Source organism: Cebidichthys violaceus, unplaced genomic scaffold (assembly GCF_023349555.1).
Source record: "Cebidichthys violaceus isolate CVI_PGR_0920_01 unplaced genomic scaffold, fCebVio1.0.p SCAF_6, whole genome shotgun sequence".
Classification (NCBI taxonomy): Eukaryota; Metazoa; Chordata; class Actinopteri; order Perciformes; family Stichaeidae; genus Cebidichthys; species Cebidichthys violaceus.
Genome location: NW_027176816.1, coordinates 8,323,418 through 8,343,290, shown reverse-complemented (window position 1 = coordinate 8,343,290; position 19,873 = coordinate 8,323,418). Strand labels below are relative to the sequence as shown.

At 39.8% G+C, this 19,873-nt stretch overlaps 1 protein-coding gene across 1 annotated transcript in view; it reads right to left on the bottom strand.

Moving 5' to 3' along the window:
* casz1 (castor zinc finger 1) overlaps positions 1–1,440 on the bottom strand; it is a 76,293-nt gene extending 74,853 nt beyond the window's left edge. The window contains exon 1 of the mRNA XM_068732534.1: positions 1,012–1,440. Within this exon, the coding sequence (XP_068588635.1) occupies positions 1,012–1,060 (49 nt within the window). The 5' untranslated portion in view covers positions 1,061–1,440. The remainder of the gene's footprint in view (positions 1–1,011) is intronic.
* Positions 1,441–19,873: the final 18,433 nt, after the last annotated feature.

Below are 19,873 nucleotides of genomic sequence, written 5' to 3'. Positions count from 1 at the left end.
GAACACGCATACAGAAAGAACTAAATGTGAGCGTGAAATATGACTTATTTTAAAACACATACAAAACCCATATCACAAGTAAAGTGGCGAGGAGAGTGACGCTTATGAGTATAAGGTGCAATCCAGTTACAGCAGGACAAGTTCATCCTCTCAAAAGTACGCATAGAGTGACTGTTATTAACCTGACAGTTACAGGTCAAATTCAATTTAAAATTATTTGCCCCACAGGTGCATTTGCACAAAAATACTAATCAATGAGAACAATCTTATTAAACATTTTAAATAAAGTAGTGTTTTGTTATAATTTTACCGAACATGTACTGCATTTGATTTATCAGACTGTTTACATGTTAATGTAACATTTGCCAATGTACTGCATATAAACTAATTAGAAGTACCTGGAAAGGTGTTACCCCTGCTCCTGTTCCCTTTACATGTGTGACAACAAGAGCAACACAACAGTTTGTTTGCTTTGTCCCCTTGGTAACAAACCCTTAGGCCATTCTACGTACTCTAATGGCATTGCCAGTGCCTTTGTGGGTAAAACCTATACCTGTATTTCTACAGTACCAATACTGGCTCATTGAAAAACATGTAATTAACTGAAGCGACTAAACAAGCAGGAAAAAACAAGGACGAAGAAAAAGAACAGCCTGACAGTGAGTTTTTGCTGGTCTCATGTCCTAGAAGAGAAATAGACTCTGACAAGAGAAAATGAAACTGGCTTTGTGAACTTTCTTCTCATGTGCACTGCATGTAACACAGCGTCCTGAGTCGTACACTGGGAAAACGGGCAATCATATTTGATATTGCAGTCACCTTTAGGCACTGTCAAAGAGCTATAAATAAGGGTGTCGCAACACTTGGGTATACGTACTGTATGCTCTGGCACATAGTTTAATCATGAACAACTTCCCCTCTCCGTGTATTTAGTCGGAGATAAAGGCACACCTTTAACTGTCAGCTAATAAAACATATCTGGCAAAGATAGAAAAGAAGAAGAGTACTCACCATATTCAGGGAAGTCGAAGTTAAATCCTCTCAGACATGTAACTTTCATAATATTACTCAACTCTGTCAGAAAGTCATTCGAATGCTGGTTGGTGGAGGGGGAAATAAAGCGGAAAAGTAACTAGATAAAAAAAAAAAAAAGGCTTCCTTCAATCATGCACTAAACTCCTTGACATGTAATCTGTCAATAGTTTGTTGCTGAGATAATGCCGGCTGCCATGAGCGGACTTGATTGGCAGCTTAGGGTCTGGCCCCTCCTTCCTGTGGTTTGACGGGGGGTAGGTGAAAGAATACGGAGCCTCCCCCTTCACTGTTCTCTCTCTCTCTGTCGCTCTCTCTCTGCCTCTCACACGCTGCCTCTCTCTCGCTCTCTGCTTTGCCCCCATACACACACACACGCACAGACCAAGCTGTTGGTGATGTTGTCTGAATAGGCTGATAGGAAATTATGGCAGAGGAACCGGAGCAGTTTTTTTCTCCCTCCCTCAGTGGGCTGGCCTTTTCCATCTTTGTGGTCTTCTAGCCTTTCAACTCTCTTGGGGTGGAGCCTCTACTGCCTCTATTCAAATGAAGGGAGCACAACACTTGGAAAAAAAAAAAGGTTTGGTAGGAAGAGATTACACGTTTATTGAAATATACTATACTTTTATCTATTTATTTAAGTATTCAAGGCTTTTAGACTAATTATTTAAATCAAATATAGTTAAAAAATCTGCTTTTTAGACACCATTATTCCATTATTGTTTTATACCAAGTACAACTACAGTATGTGAAAGGATATTTTGTAAGCGTGTCACCTAAATAAAGGGACACAACAGCATATGATGGACATGCTTGTCTTTTTGTGTATCAAGAGTTTAAAAAAAGAATATTTGACAAAGATGTTACTTCAACACTTCAGCTTGAAGCAAATAACTCTTTCACTTCTCTCACAAAACAGAGATCCTCTCTATTTCTGTGCCATGTAGTGTACTTTCTTTGCCTCGCTCCCTCAGAGCACACTCTTTCTCCTTCCCTCCCTCTGATAAGCTATCAGTTTTCATTGTAATTTCAGGTGAAATGATAAACGACAGCCGTTACCAGGTGACAATGAATACTTTATAAGACAAACCCCTTATTTGCCTGGCAGTTTCTTCCGCAGTGGCATGCAAAGTGCCTCTGGACCATTTCTACATTATGGTCCATATACTGTAAACATGACTCTGTATGTCAAGAATGTGGATTTTACATAATGACACCAAATAGCAAAAATTTCAAAACTTTGAAAGGTCACTGGATATTCCTGTTTCCCACAGCAATTGTATTTTTGAATAAAGGTGATGTATAACTAGCATTTACTGGTTATAGAAAAGAGGAAGTGAACAACTTTATGGCTGTGAACCATAATGCAATGATACATAGTCCTGGCTTCAGTTCCTGAGTGCTGTCAGCAAAGTCCAAAGTATGTACATAAAACAGGTTTTGGTTGATTTTGAGGTTATGATGACTCATACCGGTTAATACTGAGAAAAAAAGCTTTGTCTCCTCCTTCCTAACTCTCATAAAGGGCAATGTCCTTAAAAGCGTTTCTATCAAAAGGTTCCTCCCTTGATCTAACATTGCACTGTAAATACAACTTTAGTTTTTGTTAGCCTTGATAAAAAAATCTAGTGTTTAAATGACCTGACTTGGCAGCCGGACCTTTTCTGTTGTAAAGGTGTTGGGCATTTGTCAAATGTCAGTCCTGTTTTCCATCAATCATATATTGAACAAACAAACTTTACAATATTTTGTAATCCACCAAACAATATTTTGTTTGGTGGATTAGTGAGACCAGGGCCCTCTTCTACGAAGTGAGCTCAACATACTATATTTTTGTTATCTGGCTAAACTAACCCTGACAACCGTAATCCCGTTAAGCGGTTCTACGATGTTGGTTATCAGCTCGGTAAGTCAACCTGGGTTTCTTAATCTCACTAGCGTGTTCACATAAAACGGGCAGTGTTAGCAGCATATGACCAATAGCAAACATGGACAAGTCTACTGTCAGCAGAGCTGCATGCTTTACAAACAATTAGGAAACTATGATATTACACAAATACGAAGAAGAGAAAAAGATATCGCAGGCTAAATGTAACACAGTTACAACTGCTAAACGCAAGAATTACAGTTGGCAAAAAATTGCCAACTGTGTGAATGTGTAAATTAACAGACTTATAGTATCACTGCCCTATATACTTGTGCGAACGAGTAGATCTGACTACTATAACATTTTTGAATTCTGTTGCTTAGATATATTCTTATAAAATAGAATAGAAGATACTTTATTCAACCTGTTGGTTAAATTATTATTATTTCAGCTGCAACCCTGGTGGTATGAAACGGACTTGGGGGCAAATATAAAATAGCACAAATATAAAAACTTAATTCAGAGCTGTATATAGGCTTACTTTCATATCTTATAATCACATACAGTACACATAAAAGTACCAGTCTCTGCGACTGTTAGGCACGTCTCCGACATGTCGCACTGCATCATACGGCTCAAGAGGCTGACACACACAAGTGAATATATGATATGAATATACGATAAGAAAATATAAACTGATTTTGTGTTATTGTAGTTATGTAAATGTTATTCATGGTGCTGTTAGATTGCTGCTAGACCAACCCATTGATGCATGCAGGAGACCAGACCGAAAATTTTGTTTTTGAAAGGCTGAACACCAAGAAATATGGAATGAAGCAGAATATTTTTTAGATAAAAAACACTTAATTTTTTCTATACATTTTGACTCTTGGACTCTTTGGCCACCACTGGAATCTAATTCCACAGATAGTATAATACTAATAATATTAGTGTAGCTTACACTATTTCTTACAGCCCTACTTGCAGTCTACTTAAAGCTTTGAATTATTATAGTCCGTTTCACACACAATAAGGCTAAAATATTGTCACACACGGCATAAGAATACTTCTTAACAACACAGCAATTTAATTGAATACACACATGTAATTATAGTGGGATCTAACATGCTCTAGATGTACCAGTGATTATATAAGCCTAACAATTTACACATTCACATAGTCGGTGATTTATTGCCAGCTGTACTTTTTGCATTTGGTAGTTCAAACTGTTTTGCTTTCAGTCTAGATTAGGACTTTAAATTCTTCGTAGTTGTGTGATGTTATCTAATGATCTATGCACTGCTCTTCGATTGGTCAGTAGGCGACGCTTTTATATTTGTTGATATGTTATCTGGAACATAACCAGAGTTGTTACTCTGGAGCAGGTTAGTTGTTGTAGTTACCATATTTATAAATCTGTTCATGTAATGTCGTGCAAAAGACAAATATAGTCAGTCAAGCTAAAATATAATAGTCACTAAAAGATTCAGATCACCGGTGCTGTAATTATTAAAATTGGTGAGTATCTTAATACAAACCGCACTGCAATACGTATATATGTAGATTATTTAAAAAAATAAATAAAGTTTTAAAGGATTGTGTGGCTGCAACACTTTGAGACTTTCTTCCACATATGGTACAGCATATCAATAAAAAGTAAAACAAAGACTACTGCAGTATATCTAAACTTGATATTGGGGGAGGTTTAGGTTTACAGGGGTGAATTTTATTCATGTCCACAGGATGGGGGGGGGGTTGTCGTCCATGCATTACAGCCCTCTGGCCCTTGAGCTGCCATCTTTGGGGCCGAAACCATTGCTTTTCAAAAGAAACTGTGGGGATTTTCGTTTGATGTGGTGTGAGGGTATTGTATGGAGCATGCGGGAGAATGTAGAGGGCAAGGTGGAGTGTGTATGCGTGTGAGAGTGTGTGTGCACGCTTCCGTGCATGTGACATGGCAGGGGTACATCAGTCAAAGGGCCGCCGGGCCAGACGTTTGGCTGCCCCTGACAGTGCACTCCAGGAGGGGCTGGTCTGGTGAAGGGCCCACTCCCGAGTCCTCCATTCCCCAGGACAAAAGCTAGGGCCCAGTTGATAGATGTGAATTCAGTGGCTTTTGTGCCCAAAGCCCAGAGACATGCCGAGTGAGAAATCTGACCTTTGCCGAGAGTCAGATTGTGTTTTTGAACCCCTCTTGCTGTCTCTGGCAGTTCGGGGCAAAGAATGAGTGAGCGAATGGGAGGCGATGGAGTGAGTGTGTGAGTTGGCGTGGGGTGGAGGTCTGTCCTAACCGGTGGAGTGTACAGGTGGGAGATTACGCAGAAGGAGTGGCACAAAGCACTTCTACCACATCAAACTTTAAACACAACTAATTAAAATAGTTGTGTTTTTCAGCAGACAATGGATCAAGTTTGTTCTTGATATTCACTGTCATGTTGTTGTCAAATTGGCAGGAAATTGAACGTGTAAAAGCTTAATTCCGAAGCAGGGTCTTTTAAAGTGGGATTCAACAAGAGTTCACCCTAGTGTTATTCGAGGTTGTCTGTGATGTGGGATATTATTCCCTCTCACGTCTGTTTATATTGCATTATATATTTATTTTTAAGCAGAGAAGGAGCTGAATATTAAACTTACACACAAATACAGACAGAACAAGGATGATGGCACTACACCACTTCTTGATGATCATCATTTGCATTACTCATGACAATGATTCTTCAGAATCTCATTTGATTTTTATAATTGCTGTATAGCTGTATATACAGCTACATACATATACTATGAAAATCACATTGCAAAATCTCATTATAGGTACACACTTGAAAGCAATTAACATGGAGTTTGTATGAGGTACGTATAAGGTATATTTGTGTGTTTGTCAACGTGCTGCACTGCCTTTCTCATATTCATGCACTGTTTATGATATTACATGAATTATGATATAGCATGTTGCTTGGCGGCGGTGTGCTGAGAGCAGAGATTTTGTAGATAGAATAGGCCTATGTTTTTGAGTCATACATTTTTCTTGACACTGCTTTCATCCCCCGGCCGTAATCATCATATCTCCCCCACTGCTCTCCCGGATGCAGACATCCATAATGCAATCTTCCTAATTTTGATCCCTCGCAATCTGGTTTTTAAAAGGGAGGGGAAAAAAGGGACATATTTCTGAAGGCTTGCTCCGTAATCATTTTAGACAGATAGCCTTTCCCATCGCAGATGAGCAAATATTTGTAAACCAGCTATCTAATGGAAAATTAGAGTGAAATTAGAGTGAAATTCATGACAGTGAAATCCGATTATGAGTAATTCTATTATGCCATCTTAGCCCACACAGCATATTTTTGTAGAGTTTTTTCCATAAATACCTATGCCAGGGGTCCTGCTAATCAAATCAAATTGAAATTCATCTTCCCATTAAATTCAATTAGCCACAATTTCTAAAGCCTAACAAAGATTTTAATTACTAAATTATAAAATTCTCCCTAGCCAAATTGGGGAGAGAAAAAGCGCATAACCTGCTTCTGAAAAACAAACCCATGAAAGGAAATTGTTGATCAAAAAAGATATCCAGGGGAAAATAACATTAGGGAGAGCACTGGGGCCTTTATTCAGCGAGTCTGGGTGGGGAGTGACGTGTGCCAAGCGCTAGGCTCCTGGGCCGGAGGAAATGAACTTAGCTGAGGTTCTCTCTGTCTCTAAATGTCTGCCCTCAGAGTTATTATGCTGTAATTGACTAATTGACACCTTAATTTCATTTATGGGGCTCCTGTGTTCATAAAGCAACCTCTGGGTGGGGCAGTGGTCTTGAGCGGAAGCAAGGAAGTCAACATCCAGGACACCAGGTAGGGCCGTAGGCCTTCAGTTCTGTGCTTGGCAGATGACGATTATGCATTTGATAATGAAATGGTCAGGAAGAACATATTGACTTAGCAGAGGCTTAAGGAGCATCTTACTCATATGTTTAAATCCCTCTGATGCATGCTGATGGGTAATAATCATGCAAGTCCAGTCTTACAATCTGTCACTGCAGATACGAATGACCTCCTTCAGGGTCGAAGGAGTTTATTCTTGGGAAGTAAGGTTCTCAAATTGTAAAATGGGAATTCAAGCAATGGTTTTTGCTTCTTTAACGTCACAGATGACCATGGGTGAATATTGTATTGTTGTTTTCCGGCTCCGTTTCACCCGGCATGTGAGTGCCACTGAAACCAGGAATTGCTGCTGGTAATGTTTAGTGACGACCACACTGCTAATAGGACAGCTCTGGGGTCTCAGGTCAGCCACCAGGTCCATTTCCCAGCCACCCCCTGCTCCTCACCAGTGGGCCACTAAAATAACAGCTCAGCACCCTCTGCAGACTACAAAGCTCCATCTGAAAAGGCACCTGCTGCTGTTATTCACTTTAGCCCCTTTGGAAGCTCACTCTGTCTGTTTAAAGGACACGTAGAAGAGAAAGACTGACTGGGAAATGATGAATTATTTAAGTATGATGTCTAATTGTTTCAAGGCAGACATCTTGTTTCTGGAAGGTAAAGGCTTGGGGGTGGGTGTGGGAGTGGATGTGGATGTGGATGGAGGGAGGGATCTTTGTGAAGAGGTCTGTCTACTGTGTAATGCAGGCTGTCTTGTAGTTGAAGTGGCTGGGTAAATATGACCAAACTGAAACTTTAATCTGCTTTTTCCACACCCAAGCTGGCTGGGTATTAAAGATAATCTTTTTTGTGTGTCATATGGCGGGAGATATAGATGGAGCTAATTTTTTAGAGACAAATCTGATATTTGTCAACTGGCTGAAAAAAACCAGGGGATTTTCTCCTAATCCTCCCTTGGATGTGAAGGCGCGTTAACAGCAAAATGCAGATGGTGTTCTGTGCACGGAGAGTACCCAGCACTCGGCGCAGTGCATACGGAAAGGCGCAGCTAGCCTCGCTAGGGCTCAACACAACCTGCAGATAGCGAACTCCCCCTACATTCAATTAACAAGTCACTTGTGAAAGCAGAGGCATATTAGTTTATACCAAAGAGCAAACTTTGCAAAAAACATTTCTTGGTTGTTTCTTTTTACTTTTGTTTCCTTGCTGACATAACATCCTTACTTCTAGGCTTTGTTCATCAAATATTCAGTTGCAACTCAATTCCAATAAGGAAAAGAAAACAAATTATAAATAAAATGGAGGCATAAATCTTTCAGGATCCTAATTCTAACTTTCCCTTGGAGTGTTTCTGTCTTTATTTTGTCACATTAAGCAGTTTTGCTTTCCGTTCCCACTGCTAGGCGTGGCTGATTTTACACTGGTGGAAAGAGCCCTTTATTCTTCTGCTCTCTTGTTTTGAAACACTGTGCATTTTGTGGTGTCACTTCTTTTATGCACAATTATCACTTGTGTAACTTCTGGTTTTGTTTTTATGACAGCCAGAACAATACAACCTATGTGATGTTCTTTTTTTGGTGCAGTGGGACTGTTGTAAATCTGCACTTCACCCCGTCAAGTGTAACTACAATATGACTACAGCCAATTGCCACAGTGATGCAAAGCTGTCCTGACTGCTTTATCTTATCAAGTATTTTTCTCTGGTCATTTTAGCACCAGAATGCAAAATGGCACAGCACTTTGAATGCATTCCTAAACTGCTTTGTGGCTCTGCATTACATTTAGCATTGGATTGATATTCACTGAGTGGCCTTTTACAGCCATCAGGTCAAATATATTTAGTACCATATCCTAGCCTCAAAATGAATAAACAACTCAAGAAACCTAGCTATAAGGACCATATGGTGCATGCATTGAAATACAGCAGACCGTATTATTGTGTATGGGCTTAGGGGTGTGTACTTCTAAACCAATTATTGAATATGTAGCTACTAAGGTTGACAGTATGGGACAGAGCAGATTAATGTCAAGAGGTGAGGGAAGAACTAAACTGAACTTATTTGCCTTCACTTACACTCTCACAGTATTTCATATAGTCCCTTGAATGTTAACAACAATCACTGTTTCTGTCCTTGCTATAGGTTCCACAACAAGGGACTACTTCTCCAAGAAAAGAAAATCAAACCAGTAATTTATGCATTTACTGGAACACAAAATATTTCACTCATAGATCCAAACAAACTGTTCACTATTGAAGACTATGTTGACAAAACTAACGGGAATACTACGGGAATTTGAAGCTGCAGTGTGTCCTTTCTACGTTTAAGGTAATAGCAGTAAGGAAGAATCAAAATTGAAACGCAACAGGCAAGGAAGCTATGTTAGTCTGCCCTGTGTGCATTTGTTCTGTACAAACTGACTTCTATTGATTAGTACTACAATAGAAAGAAACGTTGACATTATATGCACTATGAAATTCAGCATTTTTTTTTAACCTTCCGCTGTGCTTGTCATTCGCTTGTAAAATAAATATTTAAATACACACCAGGAGGAAGAGAAGGGGGAAAAAAAAAATCACTAAAGCTCTTTTGCTGTAATTGGCTGAATAGCAAGGGCAGCAGAAAATTTACAGGCAGACAACAGTGTGAAGGGGACTCGGTCACAGTGCAAAACTAAGCCCTCAGCACCAACTAGGGAGTAAGCAAGCCAGAGCCGCAAGCAAGTGTCTAGGTGCCTGTCTGGCACATCTTAACTAGCATGAGGCACTTGTGCCTCCTTAGCTTTGGCAGTAAGCTGCAGATCACAGTCCATTTTCTGGACAAGTTAAGTAAATAACCCAAGCAAGCATGCATAAGACAGTGACAGGGAAAGAGAAATCCCCCAAAGTCACAGTGGTGACACTGTACTAAATCCCATCAAACCAAGGAGGGAGAGGGAAGGGGGGAGGAAGGTATCCTCTTTGCGGCAGGTGTGTGTCCAACAGCATTGATGCAATAACACCTCATTCAGTGTTTAGCCCTCCTCAAAGGACAGGCAGGGCTAACACTTTAAACCCTGTGGCTTTATCTCCTGCAGATTTTCCATAAAATGCCAAGCCAGGGAGCCTGGGCCATGTGACTACCATGTAGGTCAGGGCAGATGGGGGGTAGAAAGTGTGGGAGGTGAAGGGAGAGAGACAGGGTGGGGGAGGATGGGAGTTTTCTAATGGAATTGTTGAAAATAGCAAGCAGTAACCAGATTAGATCAATTAAGATTCTGCCTATATATGTTGCTGAATAGAGCAAGACTGAGAATTAAAACATAAAGAAAGAGACAAAGCTGCCAAAAAACAAAACAGAAGGAAAATACTGTTGTGTTTTGTGACAAAGTTAAGGTATGTCCAGCAAGCCGCTTTGTGGTCAGCCATGTTCTTAAGTTTGAAAAGTCTTAACTCAGAATATATAGCAACCAATGAATAAATACATGTATATCTAAAAGTCTTACAATGTATCATATCTATGGGTAAAGTCTACCAGGTGGTGATAATGGAAATTAACAGTGATCATTGAACACAACTAGATCTGTTATGCAATCTCTGCATATCGCTTAACCCACTTTCACGATCTTTGCCAAACACCTGATTTACACTATGATATGCATTATTTTTGTGAACACCGTGTGTGAATATGGATGTGTGATGTTTCTCTGGATATCAAACCTACTGTACCTTTGAGCAGCAACATTCTGACCTTATAGCTACAGTCCACAAATGCAATGCACTCCACATCTAGCCTCCAGATCTTGGTTTGTATGAAAGCATTTTCTGGTGAACTGGTTGATCATTATCCATGACATTTTCAGAGTACAGAGATATGTCAATATTCTAAAGCTCAATGGGCTTGTATAATTGAACTATGGGCCCTTAGTTTCCATATGCTGTGGGCACAGGTTCCCAGTGGAATACCAGTGACGCTTGATGGAATACAAAAGATGGACAGGATTAGGCATTGTGCTGTTGACTGACCTTGACCTATTTGTTGACCCACGTCCACACTCAATCACTTGATTCTATTTTGATCAATAAAACTCAGGTGAAAGTGCTAGAAAATGTACCCCAATAGTGACTGTGCCCTCTCTGAATATCTACATTTTTATATCAGTACTGAGCACCAGTGGCTAGCTTTGTATAACCTGGCCTCAATCAAACTCAAAGGCACTATCCCTGTGAAAATAGTATTGATCAAAACAAGCATCTATCCATGCATAAGAGCGTGTTTCAATTGATTTTTCCTCTTTGAGCTGAAAAATATAATAGAGTTGATATGAATTACAGGGTGTTTTGCTTCAATTCATCAACACAGCCCAGATAATGCTTGCCGTTGCCAAGGAAACATGATAACAAGTTTTGTCTGTTTTTCAACAATCAATTACTTTAATGGATTTATTCTACTGTTTACAGAGAAACACACGACAGTCTGTAGAAGTCCAGAAATACTGTAATTAGGTGGTTTATGGCAGAAACAGACAGCATGTATGGTTCTAAGTGGGCTGCAGATAATCAGAAATATTTCATCCCACTGCAAAAAATTACATCTGAGCATGCCACTGCAGAGCAAACATAGCTAGCATTGTATGCTACATGCTGCATAGTAGTTATATTACATTTTGTCCCAAAACGTAGTTTCATGTGCGGTAGCTTTTTCTGAAACAAGATGATAAATATTGTAAAAAGCTGTATAAAATATATATAAATTCTTAAGCAAAAATCGCAGCCCACTTGTATTGCTCCAAACTATCCTAGTTGTCCCGTTATGCTCAAAAGATTTGCAGTTTCTAATTCCCAAGCTCAAGACTGATCAGTGTTATTCTAGTGACACTTCCCCTAAAGCCTCCTGACATAAAGCCTTTATAAGACAGTTATGGGTATTACATTGGTCTTGCAACATAAACTACTTTTTATGCCTTTTACATCATGTTTAAATAAAATAGCTATAGCAACAGATTAAACTCAATAGGCCAATAGGCTACCTCCTGCCTTGTTAACAGGCTATTATTGTTCTGTTATCCTTGGAGTGTCTACTGTAGGTTTTAGGCTTGGGGCCTCAATATTATTGATGTAGCGGAGCTGCAGTTTCATATAATATATATGTGTAATGACTGTTCAAATTTATTTTGCTGCCCCTGTTTGAATATCCATTCATGTCAATGTGGGCCAGTGAGACAGATAATAATAAACCAATATGAGCGGACTTCCGCTAAATAATTCACAAGCAAAGACACTTCAAAAATCAACTGATACTTTCCCCTAAACCAAACATTATTTTTTTTGGAATTTTGGAATTTGCATTCACTGTTGTTCATGATGTTACTATGCTTGCTTGCAATTTCATTGACATAGTGCAGAAGAACAGGACATGGTGACACCGATTTTGATATTTTGAGGTCAAAAGTTATGCAATATCTGCAGTACTGTTACGGTCATCAACAGGTCAAAATATCAGTTATCCAGTGAAATATCTCAACATCCTCTAGATATATTTCCATGAAATGGCAAAAGTAAGCATGCTAACCCACTAAACTAGCTTCCCCCATGTTTAGGGAATAGCTAATAATAGTATTTGAGGAGCATATTACTTTCTCTATAGAAACTGCCTGGCAGTTTCAGTGAACACAAAGTGAACACAAATGTCAGTGTTCATAGGTGAGATCATGGTGAGAGTTCACACTATTGTCACTGCACTAATGACTTGTAGTGGTTGCCTGCGGGAATTGGGATATTGAAGATTCACTATAAACCTTCATGTGCATTGCATCCTCCTAGTAAAGCTCCTTGCTGTCTAGTGCAAACAAGCAACATGATATTATCCTTGGCAAAAAGCAGAGAAGCAATTTTGTCATCACCAACGAAACACAACCCCACTAATCTGGTGAAGAGCAAGAATACAGATATACATCTTAAGTTGTTTGTACAATGGCCAGATGGCATATTGGATGGCAGGGTCATATATTCCTCCAGTTTTCCCTGACATGACACTCCAAGGGACACTTTCATAAGCCTCCTCAAAATCCATGAAACACATGTGGACTTGATGGGCACTTTTCCATGACCAGGAATCTGCAATACTCCTCTTGAATGTGATGTTTGACTCTCAGATGGAGCCTCCATTCCATCAGAGTGGTATTTGCTTTCTCAGGGAAGCTAAACAGTGTGATACCCAATTATTATAACACACCCATCAGTTTCATTATTTTAAAAAAGGGAACCACCACAACATCTCACAGCAAATCTTATCCAACCTAGCCACTGCTGAGAAATTGGCCGACCTCAGTGACCACTGACTGAGAGGCAAGGGTTCCCTCAAGGTTTGTTTTTTTGTTTTGCTCTGAATCCTCTACAGAGGGACAGGAGTTTCTTAAAGTTCTTTCCAACTATTGACCATATGCCGAGTTGAGATCAGCATTTCATCTCAGAACAGCCGAGGCCTTGCCTCCCTTTCCTGTCTGACAGTTTTCCAGAATCTCTTTAAAGCCAACTGAAAGTTTTTCTCCATGACAACGCCAGACTTCTTCAACGCCCCAGTTTTTTAGTCAACCATTATTCTACCAGGAAAGTCCCATTGTGATTTTAAATATCTTCTCTGAGGGAGTCTTGGCCAAGATGGCAGCATAAACGTTTTACACGAAAGCATAAATAAAAGGCTTACTAACAAACAGCAAAAAAGAGACATGTAACCCACTTCAAACAAAAAGCAAGTTGCTTAAACCAATGAATTAGCAGTGTCGTTCAGTGACAGGACATGTATATTCAGATAATCACAAATAAATTCACAAATAAATAACATACATTTTGAATAAAGTAGGACCGAGTATGGACCCTTGTGGGACACATGTTTGCTTCCAACGTCCTGCAATCATAGGGATCTCCAAAACATGCAGATGAAAACTCAGCAAGCGCTGAACCAGGAACTTGTCACTATCCCAGCACAGGTTGGCACCTCTCACTCTCCTCTCAATACTCAATTATACTGACCCTGTATCCAGGAGTTTGGTTCCAGAGCCAATGCTGTGCATAAAAGTGAGCCCAACTCATTGGTAGTACTGCTAGCTTTGGCCACAAGGCAATAACCCAGGGCTTTAGAAAGCACAAGTGATGTGTCACCATTGTTCATGCTGGATAACTCTGCTCCATAGCATACCACCATTTGACCAACATGTGTAAATCATAGCTGATATCCTTATTCCCTTCGTTTTTTGAATTTCAATTTTCCAGTAAATTATTATAATATTTTAAAAAGGCTGCAAGGCCATTCAAATTATAACAACTGTTGAAAGAACTTCTGAGTATTTACTGTATATAATTACTTTAAGTGAAGCTGGGGTTCTTATAAAGATTGTAATAGTATGCAAAAATGGCTCAGATAAAAATAAATATTACAATTTTCACCAAGAATTTGAGCTGTTAGATATCCAGTTTGTCATTACTGATCCCTTTTCATGGAATAATTTGTCATATCGAAATATCAAGAAAAAAGCATTTAAGACTGGTCATGTAGTGCTTCTGTAACAGTGTTATATAGGTCATTTCATAAGGACAAGACAAATGCATAAAATTAAACACCGTTTCCCAACATAGCATAAGCTCTTCTAACTTCACTTTATAAGATAAAAAAAGAAACATACTTCTCTTATTGACAAAGTTTCTTAAAGCTCAACCGTCTTCCCCTATCCAGGTCTTTGGACTGAAAATAATATGATGCTCCATCTTTCAAAGATGTACTTTTCCTAAAGCATTGTTGATTGCCCTGTGTCCATTACTTGGAAGGATTATGATAATATTCCACATTGTGCTCGGCGTGATGCACAGGAAATTCAATACTCAAAAGGTTAATGCAATCAATTAGGATGACAAAGGAGTAAAGTAAAACCCTCCTGCTCGTGGAAAAAAGAGACAGGAGAAGAGAGGGGGAGAAAAGGTATTGAAAGCTTGAATGGATCCACAGAGAGTAAAGAGGCACTTGAAACGACAGAAAAATGGCATTTATTCAACGTGTCTCGTCCAAGGCCAACTAAATGAAACACACACAGTGTATTCACAAAGACAGAAAAATAGCTCTTAGATAGTGAATTGCATGACTCAGCACTCAACCAGTTGTAATTGAACAATAAAGGAGCAATATTTTAGTTTGAAGGTAATCAGATACCTAAGCAAAGGAAACATTGCCAGGTACTAGAGGCTTGAACATCGATTCATAATGCTCATAATGTTCTATGGACTTTTCCCCCTTTCTGAGTCAAGTTTGTCTCATCACTCCATTCCCATGTGCATTGTTGCATGGGCTGAATATTAACAGCACGACAATTGTGTGTGGGAAAGATATCTTTTGTTATTTAGATAGATGTTACAATGCTATACAACACAAAGGAGTCTCATCATTGCAGATAAATGGATAAACGTGGATGGCGGTATTGAGCTCTACAACCATTGTAATAATCCATATTACCTTTTCAGGCTCAGTCTGTCAAAATGGTGATGTATTAATCACATTTCAGCAATCCTCCATGGCTAATGATAATGTTATGAGAGTCTGGTTGGCAATATTTCGCCAACGTCTGCAACGCCTATTTTCTGCCGATAAGTTGTGCAAGGATAAAAGCCTAAAACCTTGTAATCCACTTAGGTAAGGCAGTAGACTTACCTACTTCTGCAAACACACAACCTCATAAATCTACTGCACCTTCACATTATTAAAGACTGCAGAGCTAGAAAAAAACTGCAGCAGATCCTTCATCCCACATTGTTTGTACCAAATGAAGACATGTTCCATATTTCAAATAATTGCACAATTCCAAGAATTGTGCTCGCAAAAGCCCTAACAGATACATTGTATATAGCACAGATAGTACAGTCTTCAATAACATTTATAACATTTTACATTTTGTTCCTGTGTGGAGTGATATAAACGCAGAATATTATGGATTACACTTAAAACATTGATTTTCTGCCAAGCAATTTGAACTCCAGCCTCTTTATTCTACATTCCCAAACTTCCATTCAGTTCTACAATGAACAAATAAAGAGGTATGAGGACAGCAAGCACAAAAGCTAGGGTTAGGTGGTAACCAGGGCTTTATGTTTTGACCGTAAGAATTCCTCTTTTTTTCAGAGGCACAACTGCTGTAATTTGACCTACATCACATTTTTCTGTTTGGGCATTTTTCGGGTCCAGCAGCCACGTCACAGAAACAATGGACCAAAATGGGCTTTGAAGTCAGCCCTGAATGAAAACGGCGGGGCTGACACATGAAATGCCCTCACAGTTGGGCTGCCCCCAGTCAAAAGAAAAACAAATACTTTGAATGAGAGGGGGACACGCCGCTCCTGTCTGAGCTTCCTAAGGCCCTGAGCCACCACCGGGAGGTGGGCTTTCACGATATGCCCGTAATGATGGATGGATTGGGAGGAAAGTCTATTCACATGGAGATGTTACATCATAAATATTTACACAGGACGGCCGTTTCCATGTAGCCTTTGCTTGTTTTGACACATTGGAAAAATTTAAAGGACAAAAAGAGGAGTGAGAAAAGTGCAGAAAAACGAGAAGGTGGCTTCTCGTTTTTGTTATTATACTACACTGGGTGATACGATAATACCCAACTGAGTTTCATGAATTGTTGCTCTTTTTTCTCAATGAGACAAATTTTATTTCCCAAGGCAAACTGTGGACTTTATTTACCTTTATCCATGACTGAATTAACTTTTATTAGAGAATCATTGCCCTCCTACACACGAACCTTGAAAAACCAACAAAGCACAAAACAAAGTGACTTTGACTTTTAATTCTAAATCATTATCAAACACATTTCCTTGTTTTCCATGAACTACAAGTAAAAACAAACCTTAAAAGTGCTATATACATTTCTATTGCCTCTGAACGGCTCTTAAAGGCTCTCAACATGGCGAGAGCTGAGCCGGCGTCCTGAAGCTAATGATGCTAAAGAAGCTAGCATGGCAAGCTACAGCAAAAGTGCTGACAGAGGTAACAGAGTTTTCCTGAGGGGGGAACCAGAGGGTGGGTGCTACGCTCTGTGATGATGCTTTCGGTTAGAACAATGTTATTATCTGGAATCGTTGTATGAGCACAGTGCAGAGCAGTAGCCATGAGCTAGCCAGTGGGGCACGCACACATGCATGAGCACGCACTAAGAGCATGCACAGCGGCCCGAAGCTCAGATTACAAGACACGCAGAGAGGGATGGCAACTTCATTTTCTGCGAAGGTAGAAATTATTCCACGATATAGTTGTTTGCTGCTGTATTAATGCTCTTAAGCCCGTATATTGCACCACATTTTTAGCACAGCATCACATTACTTAAAAATCTGCCTGATCTTTCACTGAGACCCAAGAGAGGTAAAAGGGAGACACCATTGTTGTTGGTAAGCAGCCCTACAAATTTCTCTCAGTGAGCTCAATTAAAAGCCTTGAAGTCCCCTGAGATCGTCCCTGGAACCAATGAAAACAAATTTGGCAGTTTAATTTTCTTCCCACTGTCTAAGAGAGGGACTCCACTCTGGGTGCGCTCCTTTGCCTAAGTCTGTGGGAGCCAAAAGGAGAGAGGGGATGTCATTTCAGCCCAGTGTTAGAGCCAGTTGGCCTTTATTATTAGTTGCATTAACATATATCAAAAGCCAATTAAACTAACTGCACTCTGTTATGTTGTTGTTGTTATGCGGTTAAACAAGGGAAGACTTAAGTTAGTATATGTAGTCACACAGTTGACTCATACTTAACTTTGCTTCCAAAGCAACCTGTTTAAAGATGTCTTTTTGTGTATGTCCACCCATGCATCCGGCTGTGGTGGGAACTTATGAGGGGAAATGTGGCTGCACTGAATCTGATCTGCAGCTCTCATCCTCCTGTTGCTGTTACTTATTGTATCTATGTGGAAATCTGTGGATAGTGTCATCATCGTGTTGTAGGGAGGGTACACCGAGCATGTTTCTGGAGCCCTGATTGATGCAAGGAGTGTGTCTGTGTCTGGTGTGTGAGTGACACCACCAGAAACAAAGGAGTGTGGTGTAGCCCTCCACCTCAATTCACGGCCATGCCACCCCCCGGTGATAGTGAGGGTCTCTGGCTTGACATGAGACAGCCCACGGTGTCACTTCTGAATGTTTAGATCCCTCTTGACTAGGAGGCCAGGGGCAAGGGCTGTTGTATGCATCCTCATGACAGACTCCCACATCAGCATTGTGCTCATACCAGCTAACATCATTAGCACAGAAGGTTTCATCTCAGGGAGAGAAAAAAAAGCAACCCAGTTTCTTCAAGTCACAAGTCATTAGCGTCCTCTCGAGAGTCAAATTGTACAGAGGCAGATTTTTTATCAGCAACAAAAGGTTTTATACTCTTGTTAATTTGGTGGATGTCATCTGTACTTAGATGTCTGTGTCTAATGTCTGTTACAGTAATAAATGCCATATAGTGGAAAAATTATATTATTTTGTCAAGATGACAATGTGGGATGTTGCCACCACAACATCTAGACATAAAGCAGACATAAAAGAATATCCAGTTATAATTAATGGAACAACGTTACAGGGTAGATAACAGAATATGGCATACATGCTGGCACATTCATAAGAAATGATGGTGTTAAAATACATGTTTTATTACTACCAGGGAAAAGCTTATGTAATTTCAAATTGTCGCTGTTTCTTTTCCAATTCTGTGTTCATTAACATATTTTGTATTTTAAGTACTGCAAAGCACTGTTCAACAGCTGTTTATGTCAGAAAACTGATAAAACAGCAGTTCATATATTTCAAAAGCAGCTTATTGCTCTTGTAGTTTGGAGTCGTTGCAGCCTGGAAGGGTTTCTAATACACAGTGTTAGGGGTGCATTTTACTGTATAGATCCCTCATAACAAGAGAGAGTGAGAGAGAGACAGAGAGAAAGCCATCTTTGGAAAACAGATACATCAGTGTGCCTGTATAGTGTACGACATTGCTGTGAGTTAATCAGTTGGAAAATAAAACGGTGGGATTCTAATAAGTCATTTGTCAATTTTTACAACCCCCAGACACATTGATCCATGGGGATTAATGAAGATGCCTGATATTGTTGTAGATATGAACAGGGGAGATGGTGGGGACAGTAATCAGTCATGTTGGGGATTTGTCCTACCTCGTTTTCTCTTCCTGGGGAGTCACTCCATACGGGGGCTCACTTCATCTGAGAAGGAGAGCAAAGGAGAAACATTAAAAACCCAGACAGACACTGATTATTCCGATGTATATGCATGCACATGCATACATGCTCTAGAGAAATCCATACATTTACTCTCAAGTCATCTGATCTACAGTGGTTGACATAATAGTAGCAAGCCTCCAGATGATGCAAATAGAAAATGTGTACTTTTGTTCACTCCTGTCCCTCTGTAATACTGTATAAAGGTCCACAGATACCAAGGCCGCACATCACACCTGGGGGAAAGGGGTTAGCGACAGAGGGAGGGGCAACAGAGAAGCTATAGTTTGTAAAGCACATGGACGCCTGGGGAGCAGTCATAGAGTACAGTCAACTATGTCTGTGCATATTACAGCAGTTTGCCAGTAATAATTTACCAACAGGCAGTAATCCTAAAATCATACTTGGGTGAGAATAAGTAATAGCAGTTTCCTACTTAGCTGAGAGTGACTCACCACAGTCTTGCCGAATAAAAAATTAAACAAATCACTAACCCATGAAACCTCAGTAACAAAAGTTATATGACGGGTATAAAAATTTTCCTGGATCAAACACTGCTCAGATAAAGAACACAACTGAAGGGTCAAAGTACGTAATGGGAGTGAATACATAGTGCTGGTTCCTTATTCCTGCTGTGCTAAAATCATATAAATGGCTAAAACACAAAGTTGAAGATTATGCCTATATGTCTTTCTCCTATATGCAGAAAAGCACAGTGCCTTATATGACATCTATTAACCCAGACAGAGTGTTACGTTAGGACAGAAACTGACTTTGGCAGAACCAGTTGAGTCACTCTTAAATCCTCTCAAAAGTTTCCTAACCTTGAGAGCCCGTGCATCCCCGAAAAAGTAATAATAATTCTAACCTG